General features: G+C 36.1%; 1 protein-coding gene across 1 annotated transcript; it reads right to left on the reverse strand.

Annotated features, from left to right (window-relative positions):
- Positions 1-983: 983 nt before the first annotated feature.
- Positions 984-21,284, reverse strand: lrrc9 (leucine rich repeat containing 9). Its single transcript, XM_016276902.1, has 33 exons — positions 21,240-21,284; positions 20,867-20,928; positions 20,522-20,740; positions 20,169-20,309; positions 20,000-20,063; positions 19,809-19,879; positions 18,410-18,592; positions 18,176-18,331; positions 17,112-17,275; positions 16,893-17,024; positions 16,625-16,804; positions 16,030-16,147; positions 15,791-15,929; positions 15,157-15,306; positions 14,934-15,058; positions 14,616-14,819; positions 12,209-12,328; positions 11,247-11,438; positions 9,265-9,390; positions 9,052-9,192; positions 8,729-8,906; positions 8,379-8,599; positions 8,093-8,215; positions 7,745-7,875; positions 7,529-7,637; positions 7,224-7,360; positions 6,746-6,879; positions 4,834-5,051; positions 2,787-2,855; positions 2,093-2,218; positions 1,875-2,007; positions 1,630-1,786; positions 984-1,053 (listed from the first exon to the last, which is right to left on the reverse strand). The coding sequence occupies exons 2-33, from the start codon at positions 20,921-20,923 to the stop codon at positions 984-986; spliced, it is 4,488 nt and encodes a 1,495-aa protein (XP_016132388.1). The 5' UTR covers positions 20,924-20,928; positions 21,240-21,284.
- Positions 21,285-22,070: the final 786 nt, after the last annotated feature.

The raw sequence follows: 22,070 nt of genomic DNA on the forward strand, positions 1-22,070 counted from the left end.
TTTCTCCAGACATTGGATTTTCAGCTGTGCTGCTAAACTGCCCTCATAATACAGCCCACTGAAAATAAACACATCAGACTAAAACCTCTGCTCTCTTTTCAGTGTCACAGTCTGACACAAATCACTGTTTGCCATAGCTGTAACGAGAACTATTCCACCCCAGAGTGGGCTTTTATTTCTTAGAGAAAAGCTGATGGCAAAACTCTGAATCGCATGAGATGTGTTTGTCATAAAAAGAAAAACAGACACAGAAGTGCAATAGTTGATAGTGTGTATGTGTGAGTATTATAAATGAGCAGGAAATGGTTTTCCTTAAGGATCAAGTACAAATGTACAAATTACATTATTCTATAAAAAAATTATTATTATGCTTGTGTACAATTATGTATTATACTAACGACAAATAACAATAATAACAAAACTAATAATTTCTTATTATTCTCTATAGAATACATTAAAACAAATAATAATAATAATTATTATTATTATAAAAGTAAAATCAAGAAAAAAATATTACAATTAATTTTTTTTAGTACTGTTAAATTTTAATGTTTATATGTTCCAACCAGTTCCACTGAGGCTAAAAATAAATTAAAAACCAAACCAGCCCTCTGGGACCCCTCAATGGACAGGTTTTGCAACTACAGGCCAAAACATTTGAGTTTCCAAGAAAAATGTTTTTGACAAATGTTTTGTATATACTTTTATATTTGAAGTGACTTCATAGCTATCAAATACATTTAAAAAAAATAAATAAAACCAAACCTCATGGAGAGTGAGAATGTTGCAAGGACAAAGACTTAAGATAAAGGACACCACTCAAAGTCTTGAATAGAAAATGTACATTTAATATCTTTGATATTGACACAATTCCAAATAAATAAATTGTCAATTTAAGTCCTATCTAAGATCCAAAGATGAACAACAACACACAAGACCAAAGCTGAAATTCATGACACACTTAGTGCATCTATGACTTTGCGTTACAGAGGAGGAGGAGGAGGAGGAGGAGGAGGAGGAGGAGGAGGTCTGGGTACACTGTGACACTTGTACCTGTGGAGAATATCAAGATTACCCCTTGTGCTGGGCTGAAAATCCTTTACCTAATCTGGTGTTCACAGTCAAAAATGACCAACCATTTAAAAATGGCTTGTAAATCGTAAAATTGTAAATTATCCTGGGATGACAACTTGTTTTCTTTCAATTAGCACAGGTTTTGTGTTTCTTTTTGGAACTGACTGGTCATAGGCCTCATTGATTGAAGCTTATGCATCTCAGTTTTTGAGTGAAAACGCATTATTTGTGGATAATTTTGGCAATATTCACTTAAAATCGGAGGTGCATAAGATGAGATCAATGAGGACCAGGACCAATCAGTTCCAAAATGATTTAAAAATATATATTTAGCAAAAAAAGTTCAAGAAGTTGTGGTTTTGGGAAGTTGTTATACCCTGTGTGAGTAAAGTCAGTAAGTTTTAGTCCAATGCGATAACATTAACTAGTATTTTTAGGAAAAGAAAATCCTCTCCACGTGAAATGACAAGAACACGACATGAGGGTTAATATGCTTTCTATCCTTCAACATCACATAAAGACCTATACTGTATATGCGTGAGTGTATGTACAGACCTGGTCTCAGGATCAGCGTTAGGGAAAGCGGAGAGAACTCTGTATCTGGTCTGCTGTAGCGCTGTCACGTAGTGGCTGGAAGATCCTCTGATCTGCCTGAAGTTGAAGTCACTCTGAACTCCACGCAAGAGAGAGACAACTGCTTTCTGCTTCCTATCTAAAAACACACACACAAAAATGTATTCATGGTGTGCGTTTGTGTTTAACACACATCTGGTGTGTGTCTGTACTGTATGTATACGTACACCTGCTGGTATCATGTGCATCGTCTTGCTGATCAGGTACGAGTGAGTGCATTCCTGCACCTCTTAAAGGAGCCGGTCGGGTCACCAATGGTACCAAACCGGGTAAAGTCACTTCACCACCTGAACTAGAACCCTACACACATGCACAAGGTAACTGTCTCTGCAGTATAAGTTGTATCTGATCCATTCATTCGATCTGAATAGTAAGTGTGAGCTACCTGTGCTTCATTATTTAAAAGCTCTGCTCTGGTTCTTTCTTCCAGGGTGACTGTCATGCCATCCAGAACATGAAGTGTAGACAGATGTAGTACAACTGCTGGCCTGTGCAGTGACCGTCGAGCTACCTGCAACACACACACTTGGTATGTCGTAGTGCAAAATATTATGTCTAATTAAAGGGATATTCGACCAAGTAAAGAGGACAAAACATACTGTATTTATTCAGAACCAGAGAGTGAGTGTGTGTGTGTGTAAGGATTTGTCTGTAATCATGGTTAGTTTGCATTTGAGCCAAGGTCTCAGTTTGAAATCTCTTCATCTAGAGCATTGTTTGTGTGTGTGTGTGTGTGTGTGTGTGTGTGTGTGTGTGTGTGCATGTTTATGTGGTTTATGAGGACACAAATTTGTATAATAACATGGGTATGACATAGGTATTACAACGAGAAGGAGATTTATGAGGACATGTTCAGTGTTCCCGTAATTCAAAAGGCTTATAAATAATTCAGAATTCGTTTTTTTGAAAATCTAAAAATGCAGAAAGTTTCCTGTAAGGGGTAGGTTTAGAAGTAGGGTTGGTGTAGGGCAATAAAAAATACGGTTTGTACAGTATAAAAACCATTACGCCTATGGAGAGTCCCCATAAACCATAAAAACAAACCTGTGTGTGTGTGTGTGTGTGTGTGTGTGACTCACTGGGTTGCCCACTACAGACAGTTCCATGAGGGAAGGAAGCACCTCCAGTTTCTCCAGTTCTAAAATGTCCTGTAACACAAACAAAAGACATATTAGGTTATAAATACACTTTGATATACATACTGCATTTAGACACTTACAAAAAAGAAACAAATTGACTATTGTTTATATACATATATAATTTTTATATATACTAAAGTTTGGGTAGTAGGATTTTGTTGTTGTTTTTGAATGTAGTCTTTTGTGCTTACCAAGGCTGCATTTGTTTGATCAAAAATACTGTAAAACATTACTATTCTGAAATATTATAACAATTTAATAATTGTTTCCTATTTTAATATATTTTTTATGTAATTTATTCCTGTGAGGGCAAAGCTGATTTTTTTAGTAGCCATTACGCCAATCTTTGGTGAAGAAACATTTCTTAATATTATCAATGTTGAAAACTGTTTATGTTGAAATATGTGGACATCTTTTATTACTTTTTGCTTGACACACTCAATATTTTAGATTTGTCATTAAATATTTTTTTAAGTATAAAACCAATATGAATACAAAAATTACATTTCTAAGAATGTGGCACATGCATTTTAAACTATATTTGATAAAGATTTCTCCCTTTTATCATCTTAAGGTGTCACATTTGCCAAATCTATGCGTAATTTTGTGGGCAAGAAATGGTCTATTTTTCAGTTTCGCTTTAGCTTTCTGTTGGCCAGCATGGTGAATTTGCATGATCAACTTGAACATGGGCAAAATTAGCTTCAAGACCTTTTGTGCCCTCATGCAAAACTCCCATGGAATTGAAATGAATGGAATTGAGCATCAAAGCAGAGCAACTGTTCTTTTAGGCTTCCTTATTTGACTATAGTAGCATAATATATCAGTATAGTATATCTTCATCTCAAATATTTGAACAGTTATTTTTGTCACGTTAACTCCTATGTTTACTGTATTAAAATGTTTCAAATAAACAGGCATATGAAGAGGGGAATAAACAATGAAAAGGACACAAGAAACATCCATTTAAAGGTTTTTGTTAACATGTCATGATTTCCACAAAGATAAAGGAATGAGGAGGTGAATCAAAAAGATCAGTGAGTCTCAAGAACACACACACACACACACACACACACACACACACACAAACATACACACACACACAAACATACATACATACACACACACACACACCTCTGACCTTCAATCAATGTAAATACTGCTTAATTGTCCCCTTGGGCTGCTGTGCTGGTGCAGTAATGGCTGTCTGTAATTACTCTATATTCAGGGGCAGGAAAAAGGCAGAGCTCTCACAGGGACTAACAACACTAATACAAACACACTAAGTGACTGAATTACTGTAATTTAGTAATTACAGTAAAACTGCAGCTACACACATACAGACAGATTAGAATGGAGGGGTGAATAATAAAAGCAAGCCTCAAGTACTCAAACTTACACACACTCTCAGTGGGGTTGAGAGTAACTGTGTTCCTAAGTTTCTTGTGTGTGTGTGTGTGTGTGTATGTACACACACAGTTAAAAAAATGGTGTAAAAGTAATTTTCATTCAGAAATTGCTAGCTAATTTACAAACAGTTAAAACTGGCATATATATATATATATATATATATATATATATATATATACATCCTGACCTACAACACTTAAATATATCCTGTTATTATGGTAAATTATACCTATCATAAGATTAACTATATCTGAAAGACCTGTCTGTCTAACTAATGAATATGAACCAAACTGCTTCTATGTATTTGCTCTAGAAATATGCCATGACTCAAATACCAAATGTTTTCATTATTAGTGAGGTGATTTACAATTGTTTAAATGATAAATTAAAGAGATAGTTTCTAGCATTTTCCAGCATATAACAAATTATAGTGTGTTTCCCACCAGAAGCTTGGAAAAGTCAGTTTTTTGTCCTTTGTGGAGCTTTACAGTCAAGAATGAAACTTTGTGCGCATATTTAATGTGTACCTGTATTTTAGGTAGGTTTTTGTGTATTTTGTGTAGGTGTTATTGTGTACCAGTATTTTGTTCATGTCTAAGAACAGTCTCCGGAGCTCAGTGAGAGGCTGAATGTGGATCAGTTCACGGATGCGATTTTCTGCCAGGTGCAAATCCAGCAAAACTCCCTGTCCACAGAATGAGTTCTCACTCAAAGATTTAATTCGATTTCGATCCAGAACCAACTCACGTAGTCTCCGCAAACCATCCAATCCATCTACCTGACTGATATCATTCCCTTAGAGAAAAAGAGAAGACACTTAGAGAAGATCATATTAAAGAATATATGCATTGTTTAAACATTTCATGTTTTTAAAAGAAGTCTCTTATTCTCACCCAGGCTGCATTTATTTGATCAAAAATAGTAATATTGGAAAATATTATTACAATTTAAAATAAATGTTTTTTATGTCAATATATTTTAAAGGGTTATTCCACCCCAAAATGAAAATGTTGTCATTAATTACTCACCCTCATGTCGTTCCAAACCCGTAAGACCTCCGTTCATCTTCGGAACACAAATTCCGAGCTCTCTGACCCTCCCATAGACAGTAATGCAAGTAACACGATCAAGGTCCAGAAATGTAGCAAGGAGATCGGTAAAATAATCCATGTGACATCAGGGGTTCAACCGTAATTTTACGAAGCTACGAGAATACTTTTTGTACGCAAAGAAAACAAAAATAACTTGTTCCGAAGATGAACGGAGGCCTTACGGGTTTGGAACGACATGAGGGTGAGTAATTAATGATAAAATTTTCCTTTTGGGGTGGAGTAACCCTTTAAAATTGAATTTATTCCTGTGATGGCAAAGCTTAGGCTATTTTTCAGCTTCAGTGTCACATGATCCTTCAAAAATTATTCTAATATGTTGATTTGGTGCTCGAGAAACATTTCTTATTATTATCAATGTTGAAAAGAGATGTTCTGCTTAATATTTTTGTGAAAACGGGTTTTTTTTTCAGAATTCTTTGAATTTGAAAGAACAGCATTTATTTGAAACATAAATATTTTCTGTATATTTCAGTGAGGATATGTTTGCAGACAGTGATGAACAGCTGTACAAGAGAGGTTGTACCAGGAGCATTTCCTCTGAGGAGGCAAGGGAGGCAGTGTCTCCTCAAAATATTGGATGAGAAAAAAAATTTGTAGTACAAAAATAAAACAATGTCAATATTACAAAATATAACATTCAAAAGTGTGGGAGGGTAGGTAGTTAAGTTGAATTGATATGCATTTTCATGTTTGCATTCTGGTTTGTATGTTGTTAATAAAAAAAGTGTATAAATCACTCGTTTTTCTATAGAAACACTGGCCAACAGCAGCACCAGCAGGTAAAGTTACAGCAGGAGTCTACGTCTCTCTTGCCCCCTGAACCCATTGAGGTTTAACAGTCTAAGGTTTTAACAGACCCCCAAAAGCGTGCCGTGAGTTTACTGGGGGGGTAACTGAGAATGAATGGGGGAAAGTCACGTGAGAGGTGGCAATGCCTCCATCGCAATATGACTGGGTGTGACTGGTTATGTTTCGCTGTGATTGGTCCATGCGATAAATCCCGCCACTTTTGTGTTCATGCGCATTCTTCGTTCGTGAACCAGTTTGAATGAACACTATAATGGCATTAATGGGAAGTTGCTATAGAAAGAGTAAGCATTCTGAGACGTGCGCCTAGGACTGCGCATGCACACTGGCTGGTCTAGCCTGAAAAATAATGCTATTTGAGCAAAATAAACAACATTTATGATACAGTTGTTGCCAGATTTCATTGGTGATTTCAAATATGAAATGTAATCATAAGCTTGGCAAACAGTTTAGGAGAAATTGATGTTTCCCCATTCAAAGAGATGGAGCTGCACTGGCATGCCGAGAGGTGTTTCAAAGATGGCCGCTGAGTGACATGACTTGCCTTAAAGGGACTTTGGTTGTACATACCTTGTAGGAACAGCACTCTGAGGTTAGTGAGTCGGCTGATTTGTAGATTGATCAAGTTGGATATACCATTATAACCTAAATGCAAAACCTCCAAACTGGACATCAGAGGCTCCAGATTATCAGTTAATCCCTCCCTACAAACAAAGAGAAGGAAGAGAGGAGAAGCACATTTTAAAGGAAAGTGAGAAAAAATTAATGCGAGGCACATGTGTATGTGTCATCTAGAAGAGTATAGTTTATGGCATTAATACTGTATGCGGTACATACAATTTGTTAATAAATGTGGCTTTTACTCCCAAAACGTTGCCACCTATGAAGCTGCGAGTTTTCTCTGGTTATAAACACACTCACTGTCTGAGAATCTCTTATTATATGTAATTGTGATGCTCCCTAGTGGTTAGACAAGAAACTACAGTATATCACCCCAATAGATCATGACAGTATTGTTGTGTGTGTGTGTGTGTGTGTGTGTGAGCACCTGCTGGGCCTGCTGTTCTGCTGCCCATATCCACTGGAACTGACTTTATGATAGAGATTCTGCTTGTTGCTCATGTGACTCTGAACTTTTTGACATGGTAGAATTGACTCAATGTGGTTATAGTTCAGCGACAACACCTGCAAGACCACATGTACAAACAAAACAAACAAACAAAAAAATATATATATATATGTACATAGACACATAGTGGACATTTGTATATAATGTTAGTATACATAACCAGTAACATAGACAAAGACAGACATAAGAGTTGTATTTACGTTCTATCCTAAACTCATATGTACCTTAATGTTGGGTAGGAAGATGAGACCGCTGAATGAGGTGAGGTTATTGTGATCTAGATTAATACTGCGTAAATTACTGAACAAATCAGCAGGAGCAAGATCCACCATTCTAAAACACACAGTAAAACAGAAATCATAAAGCGTGAAGCAACATATCCAGTTCTGCTGTGTTGGTTTAATTCTGACTGTAGGATTGTAGTGAGAGTTAATGTGAACCTGACTGAGCTAGACTGCAGGTTGAGTTCTGACAGGTCTCTGTAGCTGGTATGGCCCAGCTTCTCAGCCACCATATCTGCATTGAGCCGCCCTCCAAACACGTCCTTAGCAGTTTCTGATTCACACGTTTCCTACACAGCACAGACACGCTTGTATTTTTTAAAACTTAAATACCCATATGGTTCACCCATAAATTAAAATTCTGCCAACAGTCAGCCTCCAGTCCCTTTCACTTTCATTGCTTGGAAAATGCAGCTGAATAAATGTACTTATTTCTTTATAACTTTTGAACAGTAGCATACATATATAAACAAACACTATACATACATAAGCATCAGTTATTTTTACCACAGCTACTCCATCCAGTGCTTTGAGTGAAGGCAGATGGAAAACCATGTAGATCCTGTAGTTCTCCAGTTTGTTTACAAGGGGATTCCCATACAGATCCAGAATAATTAAACTAGACAGTGCCTGAGAGAAAAAGACACTACATCACCACCACCACCACACTTTATTCACTTTAACATTACCCTACAGCACTTTACATGCATTCACATCAATGGTTGCTTTGAATGAAGGCTTAAAAAATCATTAATTGCACAAAATGATATTCAAATCTATAAAATCTCCTTACCTTTAAGTGGTATATGTCTCGGGTGGTGCTGATGTCATTATTGCCGACATAGAGTTCGAATAAGGACCGTGACCTTTGAAACCCATGCAGAGATGAGATGATATTGTTCTCTACAGACAGGAAGTGAAGGTTGGGTAGCTGGTCCAAAACATCCCCGTCTAAACACTGTAAGTGGTTGCTGTTAATGCTCAGACGAGTCAGACGATGCATCGCACACAAACCTGCCACACACCCAACAAACAAGAGCAGCAATGAACACATGAAGGTTATATTACACAGCTTTGTCCCTGGTTTTATATTAAACTGATACAGTGGAAAAAAGATTGAAAAAGGGAAAGAAGGAGCACTACCTTCCAGTCTGCTGATACTGTTGTCATTAAGAGAAAGTTCCTCCAGTAGGGTGCAGTGTTCCAGACCCTCAATTCGAGTTAATTCATTATTGTCAAATGAAGCCCAGCGTAGATTCACCAGTCGGTCAAGATTACTGAGCCGGGTTAACCGCAGACCATCAAGATTCAGTGCTGTGATCTGACCCCGCAGGGCAATAAAAAACAAACATTCTACAATATATCTTCTTTGTGTTTCACAGAATAAACACAGAAATGACGAGGCTGAGTGAATTAACGCTTTTAAATGTTGTTTGTGTGAGAGAATGTAAGTTTATGTGTCATACTTTGGTGGTCCAGCCTGACTCAAGCTCTTGCAAGTGTTTCCATGGAGACAGGCTGATCTGTGTGAGCAGGTGAGCAGAAGAGAGCAAACTCAGACTGCGGGGACGTTCACTGTCAGTCCGAGAGTGGGTCATCAGAGATGCCTGCAAACACACACATGTTCCAGGTCAAAACATGGACACAAACAATGAGTATAACGTTCAGATTGTTCATACCTGGTTGATTCTAGATCGAGCAGCCACTTGAACAGCAGCAGTCGCTTCCTCCTCCATCACAAAAACATCATCCAAATAGGCAAGAGTCTTCAGTCGACCAAGAACCACCATTCGCACACACTCGTTCTGCAAAACACACAAATGAAATCCACTTATATTCACTAATTCATTAAATGTAAACATAACATTTTATTGTTTAAATGTCAGCAGGGCCAACTTGGTTTGGGGATTACAATGGTGAATTGTGTGTTTGCATACACTACCATTCAAAAACATTTTTTTATGGTTTTGAAAGAAGTAGGGTTGCCACATTCAGCGAGGCAAATAAGGGACACCCATTCACGAATCCCCCCCCCCCCAAAAAAAACATGCTCAAGCATGTAAACTTCCAACAGAACATATTAATGTTGTTGATTATTTATAATTATTAATTATTTTTTGTCTTTTTTTTAAGTTCTGTTGCTGTTGCCTGGATGGGATGAATTTGTATTATTTTAAAAAAAAATTCATTAATTTGCTCAAATTTTTTTCTAAATAATTTAGCATTTTTGAAAAACTTTTTAAAATGCCAAATTGTATATGACATTTTTTTATTATTTATTATGTATATATTTATGATTAATATAAATTATAAATTAATAAATAGGGTCAAACATGAATTATAATCTATTAATTCATCTGTCTAATAATGTCAAAAAATATAATAATTATGTCTACCAAGCTCTGATAATGTATGGAATATTATATTAACAGACTATCCAAATTGTGTATGGTTCACCCAAAAATGAAAATTCTGTCATAATTTACCCAGGTTGTTCTAAACCTGCATAAAGTTCTTTCTTCTGTTGAACACAAAAGAAGATACTTTGAAGAATGTGGGTAACCAAACAGCTTCTGGTCCTCAGTAACTTGGGGACCAGAAACTCTTTGGTTACCCACATTCTTCAAAGTATCTTCTTTTATGTTCAACAGAAGAAAGAAATGATTAAGGTTTGAAACAACTTGTGGGTTTGTAAACAATGACAACATTTTCATTTTTTGGGTCAACTATCCCTTTAAGTCAGACAGTCCACCGTGAGCAACTGAATGATTCTCTGCAAACTGCGCGTTCATCATTAGTTGCAGGACAGACCTACTGATAATTTCCCCATTCAGCCCTACATCTGGAGAGTCTTGTGTTCAAAGGGCAGCCAGATGTGAGCTCCCAGATGTTTTAAACCACTGCGCTCGCGTGAAAGGGCTTTAACGGAGCGCGTTCTGGAGACTCCGTCACTATGAAAACAAAGACGCCAAAATGCGAGACACGACAAATCGCGTCCGTATTGATTTGATACGGGACGCATCATTTTACCTTTAAAAACGGGACAATTCCGTATTTTAAGGGACGGGTGGCAACCCTAGAAAGAAGCCTCTTATGTTCACCAAAGCTGCATTTATTTGTTAAAAATATATAAAAACAGTAATATTGTGAAATATTTTTACAATTTAAAATAATTGTTTTCTATTTGAAAACAATTTTATTTGATATATTTTAAAATGAAATGTATTCATGTGATGGCAAAGCTGAATTTTCATCAGCCATTACTCCAGTCTTCAATGTCACTTTAAGAAATAATTCTAATATGCTGATTTGGTGCTCAACATTTCTTATTATTATCAATGTTGACAATGGTTGTGCTGCTTAATATATTTTTGTGGAAATCATGATACATTTTTTTCAAGATACTTTGATGAAAAGAAAGTTCAAAAGAGCATTTTTTTTTATTGAAATCTTTGTAACATTATAATTGTCTGTACTCTCACTTTTAAACAATTTATTGCATCCTTGTTGCATTCTTTATTTTAATCTTACTGACTCTTGAACAGAACTTACTACTTTTGAACAGAAGTGTATATACGACCTTGCTCAATCTTCATTTGTCATGATACTTCACATTTTCTAATGTCTAATATGAAACTCATTCATGTAAGGTAACTTTTACCCTGTGCCAAGGATTGTGCCGTGTGTCCAGACGGAGCAGGGCAGGGGCGTGTTTACGCAAAACATTCATGTCATCCCTGATTCGAGTCAGTTGATTCCAGCGAAGATCCAGTTCTATGAGTTGACCAAGTCCACGCAAACCCTCCAGAGAGGAAATATGGTTAAAACTAACATCCAGGTACTCCAGGTTTGGCTAAAGGATTGAAAGACAGAGAAACAATGAGAGACAAAGACAGTCACAAGTCATAAATTCATATTCAATGACAGGACTTCATTTAATTGGTTACATCATTAAAGGGGTCATATGACATCACATCTGAATATTTAGTTTGAACTGTTCTGGAACAGTGTTGTAAATACAACTTAACCACTGATTTCTAGTTGTGTCCTCTTTTGGAAGACCAAACAAAGTAGTTTCACTTTCACAGCGAAACACACAGCGTCTCTATGACATGGCGGCAGCGGCAACAATACTACAGCGAGAATCAAAGTTATGCCTTCTTTCTTTGCGTGTACATTTGGGCAGTGTTATTCAAATCTTCCCACATCGTGACATAGACATGTGGGGGCGTGTTTAAACAAGGCATTTTAGGAGGGTGTGGACGAGTCTTAACTTTTATAAAGAATATCTCTTTGGGTTTGAGACTTTAGTCTTTGCAACTTTAGGGATCTTATCTATTCACGAACAGCTTGTAACACTCCAAAGAGAAAGGAAAACTTGAAATCGCATCATATGACCCCTTTAAAGGTGTTTTTTTATGACAGGTGGTAAAAAATAAACATACTTAGTGACATAGACCAAAAATACTGTACCTTTCAGAGTGAATGAAGACCAATAATTTGTATTAAAAGAGTATATAGGGTCAGTTTTCACTTCTGACAATTATGGCATGCTGCCTTTAAATGTTTGTGATACTGTCATGTTTAGAAGAAGGTTATGAATGAATAGAATGATCTCATCACCATATGTGAAATATCGTCCAGATGAGTGAACTCGTTGAAGCTGAGGGTCAGTTGCTTTAGAGCTGTGAGTCGAGAAATCTCAGGTAGTTTATTCAGACTGTTGCCATGTAGATTCAGCACCTGTATGCAGAGGTGGACAGTAACGAAGTACATTTACTTGAGTACTGTACTTAAGTACACTTTTTGAGTATCTGTACTTTACTACTGGAAACTTGCTACTTCAACTTCACTACATTTGAAAGACAAATATTGCACTTTTCGCTACATTTATATCAAGGTCCCCAAGTAGAAAGTCATTATATGTAGCAGTTTTTCCAGTGTGTGCATTTATTCACTGAACCCTTTTTTCTGCGAAAATCTGGCCTGCGATCTGCTAGGACCTTCCAGTGTTGCCAAGTCTTACAGTATTTCTAAGTCTGCAGTTTTCCGCCTAGCTTTGGATGTTTGGCTGATTTTTTACGCAAATCTGGCAATCTCTGGACCTTCCCCGCTAAACTAATGTTAAAGGGGTCATATGATGCTTTTTTAAAAGATCATTATTTTGTGTTGCTTTCGCCTAGAAACACACAGCGTCTCCCTGACATGGCTGCTTCAACACTAACTGCGGTTACTGAAACCACGGCTTCTTTCTTTGCGTGAACATTTGGGCGGCATTATGCAAATATTTCCACATAGTGAGGTAGATTTGTGGGGGCGTGTTAGAACGAGCCTTTTTAGGGGGGCGTGGCAGAGTCTTAACTTTGATAAAGAATATCTCTTTGGTTTTGAGACTTTAGTCTTTGCAACTTCAGTGATTTTATCTATGCACAATCAGCTTGTAACACTCCAAGGAGAAAGGAAAACTTGAAGTCGCATCATATGACCCCTTTAACATCTGCGCTACTGCACAGCTAAAAGTGCTCTAAAAAGGTAAATAAGATAATAAAAGACGAAAAAGGCACATATTAGTGTGGTGTGATCATCTGTGTGCTCACCACATTGATTTTAAATAGACAACTGTATGTGATGCCTTACGTAGGCCGAGCGCTACGATCAAAGATCATAGAAGATAAATGATTGGCATACGGTAAATAAAAATTACCTACACCTTGATCTACATGACAGAGAAAATGTATAGTTTTTATTCTGTTTGAACTCGGATGTGTATGTGTTAACTTATTAAATTAACCATGTTTTTACTATAGTAACTAGTTTAACTATGGTATTTGCGGTAAAAATCACAGTATCCACAAATTTACTATTCTCTCACTATAGTAACCATAATTATGCTATTTGTAGTAAAACTACAGTAACCACAAATTTAACATGGTTTCATTATAGTAACTATAGTTTAATATTTGTAGTTAAACTATGGCAATACAAATGGTAGGCTAATATATCCGTCAAAAATGGCTGCTATTACCATATATAAAAAAACACCTTACTACTCAGGCCTGCTGGTAAATTGCTGCTAAAATCTGGTCAAGGAAGTATATAATTCTGAACATTATTTTATTGTCAAAACTGCACATAAATACATATATATATATATATATATTTTTTTTTTTTTTTTGCAAATAAATGATCAATAAGTAGGTTAAATGATCACACAGGTCAAAATGTTTTACTTCACTTTTTTACAACTTTGGAATCTAAACTGGGAATCGATAAGAATTTAAATCAATAAGCAGAATCAGAATGGATAAAATTAAAACAATACCAAACCCTAGTCACATGTTGTGACGTTCACTGATTTATGAGCATTTTATGAACACTGATCAGTTGATGGCAAAATTAAAAAAGACGGTTCTTTGGTGCAACGTGCACACCCATGGCCATACTGAGAGAGTATGTTCCAGTTTTCTGAAAAGACTAAAGATTTGTTTTCTTTTCAATGTTTGCTTTGTTTGCCTAAAATGAACCATATCATAGCCTTCAATACCTCTTTTAAAAAGAACTTTGTAACTTTTAAACAAGTATTAAAATGAGTTCAATGTAGCTGTAGTAGTGTTAAATAAAAAATAAAGTTGATTATCTTCATCCAGCTGTTCCATTTCTATAGGTTTGGTAACATAAAAGCTCTTAATTCCAAAGATAATACAAGCTAATCAGTGTATTCAGTAGGTTGCATTAGTGGCATAAGGTATTGTAAGTATACAACAATGTGACGATAAAACAATGCATTTACTTTTTACTTTTGATACTTAAGTACTTTTAAAAGCATGTACTTTTGTACTGTTACGTAAGTAAAAACCTGTCTTTACAACTTTCACTTGTAGTGGAGTAGTATTTGACCAGTAGTATCTGTACTTTCACTCATGTAATGCAGTTGTGTACTTTGTCCGCCTCTGTCTGTATGACAGGAAATAAGTCAATAAAATGATCACAGAGATACAGGTTTGTGTATGTTAAGTATTGTAGGTCTCACTGTGATCTGACTGAGGACGTTCGCTCTGGCCACTGTCAGTGTGGATTTCTCATCTAGACTGAGCAGCTTGGGGTGAGGCTTCAGGATGGGTTCCATATTTAATGCCTCCTCATCCAGGTCCAGCTCAGCTCGGGACAAGGATGGGGCATCAGCCGGGGATGCATGAGAACAGGACGGGGAGTCTGGAGAGGGCTGAGATGTGTCCTAGAGGAAAATGTCATAAGATGAAGATGATTTGATTACTCATTACTATTTTCTGATATGAGATTAAGAGGACGGTGTAAATGTGTGAGGGTATATACTGTTAAACACATATACCTGTGTTACATATTCAAAGTCTACAAGGTACTCTGGGAGCACCATTTCATTGTCAAACATGTACCAAATTTTCTGCTGCTGTTTACAGTCACAGCTGTCCGGCAGGCTGGAGAGACACAGCATGTCTGATGAACAAAAACACATATGCACTCACACATTACTGCTTTGATCACCACTGCCCTGAAGACTTTTTTCTCTGATGGATTCACACACTCTAACTCACCTAGGGCTGTTTGTGCTGTGTGCTTTTGCTCTTTAGAGCAGGTACTGAGGTAGACAGAGTTTGCTTTAGGGTAATGATCACAGTCTATTGGGAGACCCTCCTTCACTACAGCACTGCGGCCCAGGAACACTTTAGAAATGATCAACTGACCTACAAACATACAAAAATGCACAAAAGCAAACACTTTTTTTAGAGAGGAAATGATACAAAAAATGCCGTTATTTTGTGCTTCCTATTCATATAAGAATCCTAATAAATGTATCATGGTTTCCACGAAAATATTTAGCAGCACAACCATTTTCAACACTGATAAATGTAAAAAATGTTTCTTGAGCATCAAATCAGCATATTAAGAGGATCATGTGGTACTAAAGACTGGAGTAATGGCTGGTGAAAATTCAGCTTTGTCATCACAGGAATAGAAAGCAGCTATTTTAAATTGTAATAATATTTTAAATGACATTTTTTACTGTATTTTTGATCATACTATATTTTGAGCAACTTAAAAAAAAAAAAAAAAAAACTGACCCCAAACTTTTATTTTTGTATTAATGTTTGGAGCCAGTTGTAGTGTAGAAATGACTGACAGTACATTCAAATTAATTTAAATTAAAGGCTCTGAGTGAATACAGACCATGTCTGAAGGGAAGAATATCTACAGGGTAGATACTTCCTGATGTCGAGCAACTCTTCTTCTGCATAAATGTCATTCGCAGTTGATCAGACACACTCACACTGTTAGAGAGGGGGATGGCTCTCTCCCTACCTAATGCCTGAAGGCAAGAAACACACATCCATGTACAAGATGATGGGTCCATTAAAAACAACAGAAATTCATAACCAGTCCTCACCAGGCTTTGATGGGTTTTGTACCTTATATGCATCAGCGGTTTTAAAACCATTTTCTAGGATTGGAAGTATCTCATCACTTTCACAGGAATGTTCTGGATCAGGCACGTGGAACAGATACTCCATGCAGCGTTTATAGTTCCTGTCACACACACACACATACACAAATAGTAAAACTGCATATACAAACACTCTCTTCCACAGACACTGTGCTGTCAGAATCATATCTCAAGATCTTAAAAATTTATAAGAACTATGAATATGGATTTTTGATTCATGAATATAAAAGAAAGACTATCAAACAGCCTCTATTTTTTTAATCAGTCAGAGTCTCTCAAGTAATAAATGGCATGTAATGAATGTAATACTGATACCTGATGCATGGGACAAAAATCATGTTTACAATAATCTGTATTTATCTGTAATAATCTGTATTTATAATCTGTGTGGTATATTTTCCTGGTATTAATACCAGATTTATCTGTCTATAAACAATGAGTAAAAACAAAAAGAAACTGACCATATGTTTTGCATGTAAGTCAGACTGCCTCTTCCTATCTAAGTGCGGTTTTCTGGCCAAAATAAGATGCAAAGTATATATATAGTGTGTGAGACTCACTGTGAGAAGGGTGAAGGTTCCTGTCTGCAAAGCAGAGAGTGTACTTTGTCCTGGAAGCGTTGCCGCAGAGCTCGGTTATGGATACGGATGATTCGATTGATCTTAATGCCAGAGATGTTGTGAGGTTTATAATCCCATGCACAGAAACGGGACAGCAAGAGATCGTAACATGATGTGAACCTGAGAGAGAAAGCAGAAAACAGTATAGATCAAAATTCCTGCATGTTGTGTATCTGTACGAAGGATCTTGCATGTATACATGTGGTACCAAGGTTCGCCGGTGTTTCCCTCCTCAAAGCGAATGTTCCCCATGGTTTCTAGCTCCAATAGCAGAAAGTGCACCATCATATCCCTTCTATCTGAGGCCAAAGCCACATTTTCCTGGTGATATGCTTCTACCCTGAGACAAAAAAAAACAAAACACACATATGCAAGACCGGACAATAATCATGCACACAGGTTTACGTATATAAAAATGCACACTCACTGCTCCAGGTGCTGCTCCCAGAACCTCAGTCGGTCTTTAAGAGCATCCAGTTTGTGCTGCAGTCTCTGCTCATGGCTGTGGTTATTACGAAAGTCAGAGGTCAAGTCTTCAGGTTCTCCTGACTTCTTACCAACAGACTGTACATGGGACAGCTCACACTCCATCTGCTCACAGAGGGTGAATGTGTTTGTAACACAAATGTGTTGCAAACTAATTTGTCAAATTTGTCCCCAGAAGTTGAATATGGAATAATCTGATAAAAATTTGAGGATGACTTAATTTAATAATATCTTTTAAAAATCTTAATTAAATATTAATATATTAATTATAATAATTTAAAAATAATAAACAATAATGATATATATAATTTCATTTTCATACTGTACATTATAATGCTGTGATGTCTAAATTCTCTTTACATATAAACATATTGGTTTTAGTTTACATTGTTTTATTTTTATTTTATAAAAATATTTTAGTATATTCAATATATTATATAGTATATTATAACAGCCAATCAGTATAATCAAACACAGCTGGACTCAAATGAAGGTGTAGAACCATCTCAAGGATGATCAGAAGAAATGGACAGCACCTGAGTTAAATATATGAGTGTCACAGCAAAGGGTCTGAATACTTAGGACCATGTGATATTTCAGTTTTTCTTTTTTAATAAATCTGCAAAAATGTCAACAATTCTGTGTTTTTCTGTCAATATGGTGTGCTGTGTGTACATTAATGAGGAAAAAAAATTAACTTAAATGATTTTAGCAAATGGCTGCAATATAACAAAGAGTGAAAAATTTAAGGGGGTCTGAATACTTTCCGTACCCACTGTATATATATATACTGTATATATGTGTGTATATAATTTTACATTATTTCAAAGTCAGTAATTTATCAGTCTTAAAATAATTTTAAGATTATCAGTATCAGAAATTTTAAATGGCTGCATTCCTACTAAATGTGTTAAGAATGGATTTAGAAAAAAAGGGATACTCTAAATATACCACCATTGTGGCGCAGAAAAAAAAAAACCCTGTATACAAACTGTATATACTCACATTTCTCAGCATGTGTGTTAGCACACGTATTCTCTCCTCTGAAAGTTGTTTCTGGTCTTTCCGCTGCTGCCTGAGCTTGGCTTTGAGTTCATCAAACTGTCTTTGTGCACAACGTACCCGCATGGTGTAATACATCATTTTCTTCAGCACTGTGGACTGATGCACAACCACACATTCTCATCACTCAAACACAAAAGATACACTCTCAGATGCATGAAATAGAGATTCTCTCACCTCTGCAGTGTCTTTGAGATGTTTGCTGGATATGTCATATGTGTCCAAGCGCTGCAGGTGTGGCATGTGATATAAGACGTGTATGTAGTAATTATAGAGCAGACACAGCGGGTTTGGAATGGATTGAGGGTCCTTCAGACTCAGGTGCCGTAGACGGGGCAGCCGCGCCAGATGGGTCAATTCCTATATGGAAAACAAGGGTTGTACAGATTTTACATACTTTTTTTCTTCTTTCAGAGATCAGGAATATTCATGAACATTAAATCATTTTGTGCAAATAACAAAAAAACCCTAACATTCTGCAATGATTTTTATATTGATGTTTCATGGTCAAGCATCACTATTACTATTGCCCATATTTATGGTATATTCGTTTACACTATAAATGTTGCTTGTTATTGATATTTTGATTTTAATATTTTGTTATTTTTGCAACATCAGGAAATAGGAAATGCATCAGAGATCAGAGATGCCACATTATGACAATGATAACAACTGAAAAGCGAAAACTTGAATCGTGCAATTCCTGAAATGATCAGGTCTCTCTGGGGGAGTTGGGAAAGTACAGAGCATGCACAGAAATAACAGTAATCAGATCTATAGTGAGCAAGAGAGGGAGGACGCAATAATGGCATGTAGATACAGGCCTGCAGTAATAATGGTGTGACGGCCAGAAGGAAATTATTACCTTTTAATCTTGGACACAATCAAACAAACAAAATGGGCTCTACACAAAAGGCAATCAACAGTCTAATAAGAGAAAACATGATTTTAGGTGTCATCCATGTGCAAAGCAAAAACGTAGCTATGCTTCAAAGTTTAACACTTAAGTTGCGGTCACACTAGCTAAATTTTGGAGGCAAAAAATGTCCATTGTCTAAAGAGTGCTGCAGCCATGACATCAAAACCCGGAAGACTAATTTGTCATTGGTTCCCCCACTATTTCCCTATGGGTTTTAATAACAAGGTTTCCAATTTGTAAGTAAAACAATGTCATTAGTAAATATGAATCAACGATAGTTGGACATTTTACTCTAAAATGTAAATTACACACACTCATAATGAAAACATGAATTTTGAAGCAATTATTATTTAAAGCAATTTATTTTTTTAAATGTATTTTTGTATTAAGTAACTACTTAAATCTGGTGTGTGTGCATTCCCGTTTGCCCAGGAAATTTCACTTAACAACAGTAAATATGACTGTACTTTTAAGGTAAGGTATTAAAAACTGAATTAAGAATGAGCAGTAATAGTAGGGCTGCGTGCAATTCAATTAGAATTTAATTGAACTGTTAAATTCAATTCAATATGATTGATGCCTTATTCATGAAAAGAAATTGCTCTACTATGATAAGCTTTTAAAATAGCAGGTCAAATAATGCTATATTTCTCATACCTTGAAGGAACTGATTTTGTTCCCTGAGAGGTTTAGATTGTGGAGATTGATGTTGGAATCCAGACAATGACCTTAGAAATAAACATGCTAAATATTAGTGTATCCAGTAACATATTTTAAATGTCTATATATTATAGTACAAAAATTAAATGCTAAAATTGCAAAAATGTGGTGTTTTACAGTGAACCTACCAAGAGTCTCAACAGCATTATCAGCAAGATTCAACTCTTTAAGGTTTACAAGTGAATTCAATCCCTGTAAAACAAGGTGTAAAACAGCTTATATTTGTATATAGACACAAATATAATATACTTTGAAATTTCATTTACAATATCTCAGTATCTCATAAACATAGGCTACCTGTATGTCAGAGATCTTGTTCTTATTAAGCCACAGGACGTGAAGGTTGACCAACATCTCTAGATTTGTAATCTGCTGGATGTTGTTATCGTACAGAAATAATTTCTGCAAATGCACACAGTTATGTAGGCCAGAGATTTCCTACAAAACACAAACAATACCAGACAGATCAAAATCAACTAGATTCATTTGTTAATTTTCATCTTAATTAGAGTAAATCAGTCAAAGAAAATAAAATGAACAACCTTGGCAAAATAGCAGAAAAAACATATTGTAATCACACTGAAATTCAATCCATAAAACATTTTCAGAAAAATAAACTAGAAACATTCCAAATGTTTTCAGTAACTTACATTCAGTTTGCACTCCACTACCCATAATTCTTTGAGGAGTGGGCAGTACTCCAGACCCTGGATTGAGCTGATGCTCTGGCCTACAATAGTGAGACTGGACAATCTAGGGAAAAGAGAGAGACCCACCATGTGCGGGAACCCAGAGAAAAACATCTCCAGAACCATTTCACCACTCCCCTCCTGACACACCTTCTCATAGCAGAGTCCATTAGACACACACTGAGGACATACAAACCAAAGATTCTTCAGCACAGACCAGCACATGTGGCTTAGATGAGAAAACCACACCACAAGAGCAAATTGCACATTAAGTTCATTTAGTTGAGGAAAAAAAAGGAAACTCACCAGCTCTTTTATAATTTCTTCGTCTCCAGTTAGTTTCTGCTTTTCCTTCTGTGTCATGATCCCTTAAAAAACAGTATTTTTCAAAGGCTTATGGACATTCAACAAATGTAAAGAACTGAAAACCTAGACACTAATCCTTTACTAAATACTACAACTGTAGTTACTAAACATTACAATAAAATGTTAATACATTTCTATCTTAGTTAATACGTAACAACAACGACAAAACATTCAAACTGCTGCAATGCTGCAAACACCTTTTACATATACTTGTATATTAGTGTATTAGAGTGTATTAGATATAAAAATGTATCTCACAAATATAGACATCCCTAATTTGTACTAATGCGTATCTGCACTAGAAATTCCTCACCTGTTTGTGTATGTCCAACTGTATAGTCAGAGCCCAGCAGGTGAGGTGACCAAGTCAAATTCCTTCACATTCCATGATTTAGCACTACAACTACAACAGATCAGTTTACCTTCTCTCCACCATAAAGTTCAACAGCTGCATGATGCCTGTTAAGTGTAAATATACCTTTCAACAGTCAAAACATATCAACCCTCCATTATCGAGCCGCACTTGTAGTGATTTTCCTTTTTATTTTGCTTCCTGCAATGTTTACATCAGGCCGTTGCTAAGGAAGCGTGGCTCGCCGGTGCTAAGGAAGCCCTGTTGGAATGTGTTGTTGTCCGCCAGCAGATGGTGCAAAAGCACCGGATCATCCACCCGTTCACAAATTTGACTGTAAAACTACATCAAATGTGAAAGTGTTTCAGGGCAATGTGCATTTTTGGAATTTTGCTTCTCGTAGCATGGTGACTTTAGAATTACTCCGTGTTTAAATACTTTTATTTGAAAAAAATGTAATCCTTATTTCACAAAATAAAATCATTTCAAATTACACATGTACATTTTTTATGCAACATAAAAATTTACATTGGCATATAATTAAAAAAAGGAAACTAAACAGCATCCTAATAGTAATAGCCTAACGTTACCCAACCGAAATTAAATAGGAAATGAAAACAGAGAAGACAAAAACATCTCTCTCACCTCAGACCCTCAGAACACAACAACATAGCCCATGGTACGGGTGGAGCACTTAGAAGTAAAAGAAACGAATCATTCGGAAGAAATCAAATCAAATAAATCTAAATTTAACCAATCTGATCCCATTTCAGCACAAATAAACTGGGTAGT

The sequence above is a fragment of the Sinocyclocheilus grahami genome, unplaced genomic scaffold, assembly GCF_001515645.1.
Source record: "Sinocyclocheilus grahami isolate Dianchi unplaced genomic scaffold, SAMN03320097.WGS_v1.1 scaffold106.1, whole genome shotgun sequence".
Lineage (NCBI taxonomy): Eukaryota > Metazoa > Chordata > Actinopteri > Cypriniformes > Cyprinidae > Sinocyclocheilus > Sinocyclocheilus grahami.

Coding starts and splice junctions, on each gene's coding strand:
- lrrc9 (XM_016276902.1), bottom strand. CDS start 20,923: ATGACACAGAAGGAAAAGCAGAAACTAACTGGAGACGAAGAAATTATA. Junction 19,880..19,999: donor TAATGCTGTTGAGACTCTTG/GTAGGTTCACTG, acceptor TTTATTTCTAAG/GTCATTGTCTGGATTCCAAC. Junction 15,930..16,029: donor AAACCGCTGATGCATATAAG/GTACAAAACCCA, acceptor TCTTGCCTTCAG/GCATTAGGTAGGGAGAGAGC.